This window comes from Grampus griseus (assembly GCF_964374135.1).
Source record: "Grampus griseus genome assembly, chromosome: X".
NCBI lineage: Eukaryota > Metazoa > Chordata > Mammalia > Artiodactyla > Delphinidae > Grampus > Grampus griseus.
Window position 1 is genome coordinate 14541968 of NC_138999.1, and position 11251 is coordinate 14553218.

General features: G+C 38.7%; 1 protein-coding gene across 1 annotated transcript; it reads left to right on the top strand.

Moving 5' to 3' along the window:
• Nucleotides 1–1040: 1040 nt before the first annotated feature.
• Nucleotides 1041–10979, top strand: SCML1 (Scm polycomb group protein like 1; the record flags this gene model as incomplete). The annotated part of the gene is made up of 7 exons (XM_082681272.1): nucleotides 1041–1070; nucleotides 2070–2150; nucleotides 2627–2704; nucleotides 5848–5952; nucleotides 6341–6833; nucleotides 8114–8265; nucleotides 9558–10979. 7 exons carry the CDS (start codon nucleotides 1041–1043, stop codon nucleotides 9708–9710), a joined length of 1092 nt encoding a protein of 363 aa, XP_082537398.1. The 3' UTR covers nucleotides 9711–10979.
• Between the last annotated feature and the right edge of the window lie 272 nt (nucleotides 10980–11251).

Sequence of the window (11251 nt, forward strand, 5' to 3'; positions counted from 1 at the left end):
TGTATTAGTTGTATAATCAGAAAAAATAAACATAGTCTAAAAAAGTAAAATTTGGTTCAAGTTACAGCTCAAATTGGAGGTATTTAATAACTTGAATTTATTCCACATTATTAGACTGCATTTGTCTAACTTGAGAGTTACTTTTCCCTTCATTCTGCCTCTCATTCCTGCCCTGGCTCAGGATGGATAAAGGGAACCTAGCTCTCTCATTAACGCCCCTCCCAGTACTGTGATGCCAGCGTTCAAATCTACTACGAGATATGATATGACAGCATTGCACTCAACGTCCTCCTGGTGGCAGAGATGAATGACTCAGAACCATAACCGAGCCTACATAATTCTAGAAGAGTTTTTGGCTTATTTTTCACATACAGTCCTTTAGGTTTAATATAAAATTTAACTATTTATTTTATAATATAAAATGTAAGCACTGAAATGACCTTAGACGTAATCTCACCCAGTTTTCACCGAGCAGGGGAGGAGGCGATGTCTTTAGTGGTCTCTCCAGGCCGCACCGTGGTGGGCGGCCCAAGCCACAAGAGACTCCTGACTCACATTTGGAGGCCCGCAGTCTCCCTGAGTAAAAAGCTTCGGAGCTCCTTGACCAAAGCAGTTAGGACTCATGCTCTGTTGTTCATTTGTCTCCAGCACTTACTCTGTAGCCTTTAGGTTGTGGAGCATCCGCTTCACAATTTGGAAATGTGTTCGATCTGGATTCTTATTCCTACGCGTGGGCAATAAAACCCTTCACTTTTTAAAGGTTTATTCTAAATCACTAACGGAAGAATTCTCATTTTGTCGCTCTCTAAACTTCAGCCAGGACTCCAATTCAACTTGAGTTGGTATTCTGAGAACATATCCATGTTAAGTTTATTAAGGCAGTAAGTGGGTGAAGTAACTTTTTTATGCGTTGCTTTTCAGGAATTGAAGATTTACCAGTCCTACGGGACCAAGGAGTTTCGCAAATAACCCTCCAGCAAGTTTAAAAATAATTAGGCCCAACTCAGAGAAAGCGGAGTTGCTCTGGTTGCACAAAAAAGATGTCTAGCTGCTCCAGTGAAGTCGATGTGGTTTGTATTTCAAATTGAAAATCTGTCTTTGTTCTTTTCATTGTGTTCTATTTTTTTCTAAATTGAATTGAATTTTGTACAGTGAAATGCAGAGGTTGTAAATATACAGTTCATGAGTTTTGGACACTGATGTATAAAGCTGCTATGAACATTTGTGTGCAAGTTTTTAAATTTTAACTACCTACCAAGAGTCCTTTTTTTTCTGACTCTTTTCACATAATTATGTGAAAGCACTTTGCAAAGCATACCTATACAAAGCATAGCTATACAAAGGTAACATGGTATATTTTTATAAGTATTAATATATAGCCCAATTCCACATTATTTTGTCTTTTGAAACAGACATACATACTTCTATGTAGGTTTAAAATTATTCCTATAGTTCATAATCCATTCTTAGAATAAAGAGTTATTAAGTGAAATGTAATGGCTGTTTACTGTCTATTTACTTATTTATGCACTGTCTTATTCCCCCCAAAATGTTTTAGGTGATTTAGAGATTAATTTATCAAGAAACATAGGTGTGGGGAATTCCCTGGTGGTTCAGTGCTTCGGACTCCAACATTCTATCCCTGGTGGAGGAACTAAGATCCCACAAGCCTCCAAGTACAGGGAAAAAAAAAAAAAAAAAAAAGATAGGTGCTTAAGTGTTTCCTATTTTGTCCACAGAGTGGTACTGTTGGTCTATTTAAAAATCAAAAGCCATGAACAGGATTCTTTGTAGTTAGAAATACTTGCTTTTACAGCAGTTCTGCTGCCAAATTACTAGAAGAATAGTCTTTCTACCCTGAGGTACACAAGAGGAAAACGATGTCTTAAGTGTGGTTAAGTTAATGAGAAAACAGTTTTGCAAGGACATCTTTTCCTATAGTCATAGTATTTACAAAGGTCCCTTGATATCACAAATTGGCTTTTGGAGCTTCTCGAAAGTGAAATTGAAGTCCTCAGTTTTTAAGTTCTATCATCTTTCCTTTTAATTTATTAATAAATTTTCCTTAGATAAGAACACGAATCTCTACTTATGATGATGATAACACTGTTCTTTATGCATATGAACCAAATACTGCATATTTCAATAATGTAAGTAATGTTAATTGCCATTTGCCAAATATATTAACACTTAACCACTTTAAAGAAAAAATTCTTCATAGACTTCCTGTAAACTCACACTCAAGAAAATATTAGTCTCTCCTGAATTTGTCTGATTCCTTTCATTAGACAATGAGCAATTAACCATTTCACTTCCCTCTTTTCCTTGTAGAAAATTCAGAGCAGTTTTTACTCATTTTTTTCAGTGCAAAATTCTAAACCTCCGTCCTTCTGATATAATAAATTCTTTGCTTAATCCCTTTCTTAATTAGCAGTGATCATCTTCATTCTCATAATAACATGAGTTTTTTTATTTTGTCTCTGCTTTAGATTAATATTTCTGAAACTCTTTGAAAAGCTGGTGAAAAATAAAAGCAAGTTAAATAAATAGTGTTTTTTCCCCACTTACTGTTCAGTTTGACTTTCATAGAAGTGAAGTATTAACTACTCAATTTTTAAAATATCAGCAGGGAAGTGTCGTGTCTAACACATCCTGCAACGAAGAGCAACAAAAAACAATTCTGAATGTCCTTACTCACTGCCAGGTACAAAAAGTTCTATCTCTCAAATGTAGTTTTCTAAAATATTAAGCTTAAATTCTCTTTATATCATATAAAGAGGTGGACAATTGAAATTTTGCTGTATCAAATTGCTTATGATTATCGCTCTCATTGTGATGATTTTTTTAAACAATTTCTAGTTAGAATAGCATCTTCAGGTGAAAGTTTTGAAATAGCAATATGGAGGTTTCATAGCCTTTTGTAAAAGCCCTTAACTGATGAAATGTATAATAGTTATGTCTCCTTCATCTAAATTGCTCAATACTGAATTAATTTCCCCTACAAAATCTTTAAAGGAAATTGGCTGATTTGGATAAAACTTAGTATGTGCCTAAATGCATGTCAAGATATCTCAATTGAAACAAAATGGCAGCCCACCATTTTTTAAAGAGTTTATCTTCCATAGTTTTGAGGGGATTTTGTAAAAATTGACGTGTTGGTGGAGATTGATAGAAGTATGTAATTATCAAGGATTTTGTGAGCGGTATACCCTAGAAGCAATGAGCATTTATAAACAAATACATGTTTCTTAACATACAAAAAAGTTTCTTGAATATAATGAACATACTTTGAAAAGTAAAAAATGTTTATGGGAGTCTTTATCATTATAGAGAACAGCAGTGGAATACTTAAAGGGAACGTGTCTTGTCTTCCGGGGAAGGATGTACAGAGAGTGGGAATGCAGGGACGACGTAGGGAGTTCTGATTTTTGAGCAGTGCTCTCCCCTGCTTGCTTTACATCAGCATCCACGATGAACTGGGTTGACACTGCTCTGCCAGGGCCTTCTGAGCGATGGTGCAAGATGTGTTGGGATAGAGTATCTCCGCTAAGACGTGCCCAGGTTCCCAAGTCACAGCTAAGGGATGCGCTCCATTTCTCCTAATGTGCTAGCTCCCTCCTTTCTTCGGCGCCTTCCCTTACCAGTCTAGACCACACGGTGCAGCACTTCCATCTGTTCTTTTTTAATCCTCGCCCAGCACCCCCTTTAGTAAAACCCCAGCCCTGTCCAGGCTGGGAAGCAGAGGGGAGGACCTCCACTGGGGACTGGTGATCCTCAGACAACCCCGATCCTGTTCTCTTATTTTGTGGAGAAAATGGAGGGTGTGGAGCAGAAATCCCCTCCAAGTCCTGATTCCTCTCCCCACAGCCCTCACACTTGCCTGGATCCATCTCTGACGACCTCCTTCCTGACCACTGGAGTGGGAAAAGTGTTTCCTCTGTAAGGCTAACACCTCTGCTGGTTTCTGCATCTGACCCTCTTTCCCTGTGCTCAGACACCTCCCTTCATCCCTCTGTCTCTTGTGTCTTCAGCCTCTGTCTCCATCACTCTCAGCGTAGTCATTCTCCCACAGGTTTAAAAAAACCACTTCTTTTTGCCTCCCATCCCTCTATAGCTGTCATCCTCTCTCTCTCCTTCCCATCATAACCCAGCTCTTCGATCGTCATTTATGTTCACTTTCTAAACATTTGACTTCCTGTTTTCTGTTTGGGTGTTTTTAATTTCTGTTTTAATATTTTTTATTGAAGTATAGCTGATTTGTAATGTTGTGTTAGTTCCGGGTGTAGAGCATAGTAATTCGGGGTTTTTGCTGATTATGTTCCATTATAGGTTATTATAAGATTTGGGGTATAATTCCCTGTGCTCTACCGTAAATCCTTGTTTATCTGTTTTATGTATAGTAGTTTATATCAGTTAATCCCATACTCCTAATTTGTTGGGTATTTTAGAATATACTGTTCCTTCTGCCCTGTGTGCTCCTCTGTACATCTCTACCTAGTGAACACCTTCTCATCTTTTCATTCTCAACGCAGATACCTCCTTCTTCGAAAATCCTGCCACGACTGTCAGGCTGGATTAGGTCTTGCTCTTCTGTGCACGCTTAGCCTCTTGTTCTTATCTGTATCGTGGCAATAATAATACTAATAGATGATTGAGCACTATCAGACCAGTCATCATGTACTATTATTATTATGTTGGTATTAATACTGTAGCACGTTGTTTTGTCCTCAACAGAACTGAGAGAGGATTTCATCCCGATTCTATGTATAAGGAAATTGAACAACAGAGAAGTTAAGTAACTTGAACCCAACTGTGTTCCCCTAGAGCCTGTGCTAGTTATTCAGGGCTGAGAGCCAGTGGGTCTCATGCTTCATCGTGCATCAGAATCACCTAGAGGGCTTGTGAAAACACAGATCACTGCCCTCGATCTCAGAGTTCCCAATTCAGTAGATCTGAGGTGGGAGATTTTTCATTTCCAACAAGCTCGTAGATGGTGTTGATGCTGCTGGTCCACGGAGCACACTGAAATCCACTGCTCCAGGCGGCCGATCACTTTCTCTGTTGACCATGTCTCTTTACTTGTCTCTCTCCAGCTAAAATGGGAGTTCCTTAGGGTAGGAGCTGTTTTTTTCTTCCTTTTTCTTTTTTTTTCTTTTTAATGTCCACATTCCCAGCATCTAGCGAAGTAGTTCTCACAGGTGGTAGGCCTTCAATAAATGTTTCTTTGAATGAATGATGTAATTAGTGGTTCTGGCCTTTTAAGTGTATTTTTGCCCGAATGAAATTTCTGTGTATTTCAAGAATTCTCCGGTTTTATCAGTCACATACTTGATTGGCACACAGGGGTCGCGTACTCAAAGGTTTTGTAAGGTTAATTGTTAATTGCATGACTTTAAAGTACTCTGAACCAAAGGTCACATCTGTTGTATTTGGCTCACTGTTTTTTCCAGAGTGGACCCCTCACTGCCTATTAGGTTATACCATCATTATATGGAAAGAGGCTCTTTGGCCTTTTAGCAGATTTGAAAATTTCTTTCCTAAAGTAGCACCTTCCTTGATGTAAAATGACTCCATCATAAATGTGATGGCTTATAGGAATTGTGGTACATTTACTTCCCAGTATTCAAGCTTCGTAAAATGCCTGTGTGACATGGAGTAGTTGAGTGGGAGGTTGGCGCGCCTTATCTCAGCCAGCTCGGCTCTGGGTCCCCAACAGCCAGGCATCAAGTGGGAAACAAGAGATTTCTGACGGCTTGAAAACTTTCAGACTTTGACTTTGGCTTAATGGTATTTTTTATGTTCCTTTCCTTTTGAAGTAGCAACTACTAATAGTCTGTATTATAATAGGTCATCTATGATGCTATTCAAAAACTGGATAAGAAGCTTGATGTCATGCACGCAAAGGTTAGAAAAATCAAGCATTTTCGTGTGAAGTCATGGTTGCAAAGTCGTGTAAGTGTTATAAAAATATTTTCAAAAATATAATAAACCTCTGGTTTCTAAAGATGCCAGTCAGAAGTGAGAGAGAACTAATAACTGTGAGATAAGCAAGGCTGATCTATACCTGCTGTAGCAGCAGATGGGAGACTAAACCTCTGCTGGAAAAACGCTGAAGTTTAGGTTTGAGAAATGTGCGACAATGGGCATTTTTATGTTTGTAACCGTAATACATAAAGCGCAATTAAAGTGTAGGGTTGAAGAGGAAATCAGGTAATCAAAAGAGAGCATTTATCTTTAATAATATAAAGCAGTCTTCCATGGAAAGTAATTATGGATGTATTTGCTATTTTGTTCTTTCACTCACTCACAGTTGGTTTATGCTGGGTTTGTGTCATTTCAGAAGCCACTCGGATATGCATTTAAAGATTATAATTACCTGCTTTCTAAAAAGATCAGATACCAGAAAATGAGGAAGAAGCGGTGTCTCTGTCCATCGCCTTACCCTAAAAGTTATAGCCCCACTATTCCAGTACAAAGGCCGGAAAAGGATTCCCAGAGCAACCCTCTAGAAGCACCTTTTGGGTCCCCGGTGCCTCTGGATCTGGAGCGATCCCTTAGCCTGAGCCCGACGGTCCCCTCCACCTACCGCAGGCGTTCCTACGAGGAGTACTACTCGCCCCAGGACCCCACGCAGGGCTCCTCCAGTCCAGAGGCCCACAACACCCGCAGTCTTTTCTTAGACACCCAGTCCACTGCGGTCGAGCCTGCAACCGTGCTGACCCAGAGTGAACGCAGTCCAGCACATAGCCCTGACATGATGACCTACCCAGCTTTACTGGAAAACAGTAGATTCAGCCGTGCTGGCTCACCTCTCTATGTCCCGACCAGCTTCGGTGAGTGTGAACTGACACATGTTACAAGTAGCATTATTTACCCTATATTCCTCAACACCCTTGATGCAAGCTTGTGGAAGCTGTTTGTTTCCCATCTTGAGGGCTAGCTTGGGGCAGCACTCTGAACGATGACTAAGACTTCTTGAGTGTCTGTGATGTGCCTGCACTGTGCCAGTCAACGGACAGGCCTCTTCTCCACTAATACTCATAATGATCCCATTGTGAGTTTTTTATCTTCTGTTTTTCTTTACCCTTTCCCTGTGTAAATAATTAAAATGCTCCTAAAATGGCCAGAGCCCAGATGACAGGAGAGAAAAGGTACACTTTAGGCTAATTCACAGGAACTAAGGTCAAATTTGTGTTGACGGTCCGGCGAATTACAAAAGCCGCTTCCGTTACCACACGCTAACTCTAGGGAGTCGAGCACTCTGGCTGAGTAAATGAGTACCTGTCTGGACACAAAGAAGTTTCAGTACAACGTAGTGAACGGCACACCTAAAACGTTTTGAGGTATGAGCACCTAAATTGTTTCATGCCTCACGTTATTTCTTTTTTAAACATAAACCTTCAACCAAAATATCTATTACCATGCAGTGAAACTTGAAAGAGGTATTCAGTGTAATGTTAAAGTTACTTCTGACCTAGCTGAGCAGAAGTCTTGTTGTTTTCAAAATTCAGATACACCTTTAAGCCTTGAGAGATGTTAATTTTAAAGCCATGGAAGAGATTCAGTAAAGAACTGATTTGGTTCTCAAAGATAATGGGGGTTATTGAAATTCACTGATTAAAGTGAATAATTTAAGCAATTATAAAACTAAATTCTGGGGATTTCCATTGCAATTAGCTAGTAAAATAAACCTCATCTGGAGAGACCAAGAGGACAGAGATTAAGCATTTCAAAGAATTTCTCTCAAAGTAAGAGAGCAATAGGTTATCTTAGATTAACCTAATTTAACCCAAGTAACAGATCTTTTGCTGTATTTTGCCTGTGGCCCAAGAGGCCTCAGATTGCTCAGTCTGTTTTATGATCTTTGAAGCTTTAAGGTGTCTTCCGAAGCTGCTTTTGTTGTTTGGGGGAGGTCAGGTGGGACATTCTTGAGTAGCCATCCTCAGGTCATCTTTGTCTAGGCTTTCCCTGGATTTTACCTTGGAGTCTTGGGTCCATGCCGGGGTACTTCACACAAGGTTCCAGGAATGAGACACTTCTTCCCTACCTAACATCTCTTCTTTCAGGATAATGATCAGGTCAAGTATGATTTGTCTTTTTTCCCCCATTGAAGGTCCAAGTTCACCAGTTGGAAGTGCCCCGGGTGTCCTCAAACAGAGCCTCCCTGATGACCCTTCAACCTGGTCTGTGGATGAAGTGATCCTGTTTCTGAAATACGTAGATCCTCAGTTATCAAGTGCCCTCGTCGACCTCTTCATGCAACATGTAATGTATCTTTTGATCCGGTTTTCCTGCCGTAATGACTTTGAATGACCTCTGTGCAGGCCCTTCAGTTGGATACTGATTAGTGTGGATGGTGGGGGAACCCTATCAACTGATTATTCCATATGCGAGAAAGTTTACTTTGCCCGAAGTTAGAGCCTTAAAGGGTGGAGGCTGGATCTGTGCTTTAAATGGGTACCCGGGTACCTAAAATACTACAAGTCTTCAAGTTCTCAAGAGAAGATGATTCAGCATGGCCACACTCTCCTTTCTAACAACAGCTACAAGGATCCTCCTCCCCACCTGCTCCCTGCTCGGCCCCAGGACCGTGAGTAGGAGGGGTGACCACAGCTGTGACAGGGTGTCCTCCTTGTTACGATGCCCGATGAATCCAGCAACTGATTCCATTTGGCTCAGTTCTGTTGACCTTATATGGTTATTGATGATTTGGAATGCTGATACCCTTATGCCATTTACAAAGTAACATCATGGGCTAAATTTTAAATTCTAATTTCTTTAATTTCTAGTTTTACTTAGTAGAAAATGTATAGATGGTACCTGACAAAGGCAGTACTGTGAGGGATTTCAGGTCCCTTCAGCCAGTGACATATGATTCAGTACAGTTTTATTTTTAAACCAGAACTTGTGAAAACCAAATAATATGCTTCAGCAGCATCATTTGGTCAATTAATTCTTTTTTACATTTGGAGGATACCTTGTGACTATCAAGTAATGTTTTTTATAGGGTTTCCTAATGAATAAAATTAGTGCCCACATATCTGATGTACCCTTTTCAATATGGTAAGAAAATCAGTAATTAGTTTTTAGCATCTAATTAGCTTCCGACAACTGATTAGCTTTTAGTGTTAAGACAGCACTGTATAGCACACTTATAGCTGACATACTCATGTTCCCAGCCCTTCTAAGAAAGTTAATGACCATCTGAAATTCATTTTTACCATTCATAGTTTTTACTTTTTGTCACAGCTATGCAGTATTTTGTTCAACACACGATATTTAAAATTAGGTAGTTTGATGCTTAGGACGTTTTTAAGATATTAGGTTAAATTTCCTTTTTCTTAAAATTTGAAGCAAATTTACAGATGATTAAGTGATGCTTCACTGTACAAATTAGATTTTTAATAGTTTCCATCAAGCAGTTGCATATTCAGAGAATATACATCTGGACTGAGCTGCCCTCTAATTGGTGTTACATGTTCTTACATAGAAAGGAAGAACCATTCTGATAAAGTATGAAAGCTTTATTAATTATTTTAATTTCCTTCTCTCTGTAGGACATTGATGGGAAAGCTCTGCTACTGCTCAAGAATGACATGATGATGAAGTACATGGGGCTTAAGCTGGGGACAGCTCTGAAGCTGCGCCACTACATTGAAATGCTTAAAGACAGAAAGATACCTCAACAATTTAAAAAGTGTGTAGATTAGATTGGACTTAATTCTAGGGAGACCAATGCCACCTTTTCTCTCTGCCCTTAGTTTTTGTTGTGTAGAAGGTTCCTCTAAAATACAGTGTATCCAAAATCACAGAACCCTGGGACAGTCCAGGCTACTCCTTTAGAAGCCATTTAACATGTTAGCACTAGCAGAGTCAAACTGGTGCTTTGTTCTTTGTATCTTTTCATTATTTTCCTTGCATAGTTTACAGATAGTTAGTTACACTTCATGCAGGAAACAGAGAAACACCTTTGATTTTGGTTAATGTTTATATGTAAAACCAAAACAGCCAAATCCCAAAGGGGAAAGTAGTCAGGGAGGGATTGACGGGTTCTCTAATGAAAAAAATTATAAGGTAGATGGTCATTTTATGCAAGAGATATTACACTACAAGGGTGGGTTGGATGGAGTCTGACTATATTCTTTTCAATTAATATGTTTTATTTTTAAACTTCCTTATTTTGTCTAAGCTTCAACATTTAACTAGGCATTCATTGTTCACAGCTCTCCACGAAGATGCCTATGTCCAAGTTTTTTAAACATGTGTTTTATTATCTGTTCATTCCTCATATGGGTACTGTTTCATATTTATATTTTGTTCTGTATCTGAAGTATACACACAAGTAAATCTTTTCTTTTTTAATTTAAAATGGCACTTTACACTTCCACAGAGGTGAAGATCAACTCTACATATAGTGAGTTTTTTTATTCTGTAAAACATATGCACATCGTTTGACATCACTGGTACCTCTCAGCTCACACTTCAGGGTTTCCATACAGGGAAGTTCTGTCTTGTGCAATGTTTCTAGTTAATTTCCTTTCTGAGCCATTTATCCTACTAAACTTTGGAAGGTGCATCAGTTCTGATTTGTCATTTTAATTTTAAAAATCAGAACTTTCACATGGAACATGTTCATTGTTGTTTTATTTATTACATCATTATATTGTATAATATTTAGTGTAATGTTATAAGCTATGAGAAATGGTGCTAATTGTATTAGCCATTTGTTATAAATGCCAGTAAGATGTTCACCAGGGGTAAGATTGTACGTTTTCTTTTTAGAAAACCAAGTGTACTTTATAAGCAAATGCAACTATTTACTGGGCGTATATGATTTAAAGGGCTTTTTCGTCCGTGTTATTTCTTTTGTCTTATAAGACAAGATTCTAATTTAAACTTGTCCTTTCAAACTGTCAGTGTGAAGATGCTGTGCCACTTGAACAGTCCTCAGGTGTTTGTATAAATACTATGTTTTACAGTTTTTAGATTTTAAAATATAATAAAGTTTAATAACCGCAACCATTAATGTCAGAGCCTCAGATTTGATTTTACTTGCTTGAAGACTTAGAGCAAGCAGTGATACATGTCGTGAGTAGTTATACTCTGTGACAACTTCACTAGAGAATTCTCTCTCCATCCTGAATATCAAGGCAAAAGTATGGCTAACACAATAACTTTCATTAATGCAGACAATTAGCAGAACTAGAATTTAACATCCACTGAAACAAATTTTCCTCTCTAAAATTACCCT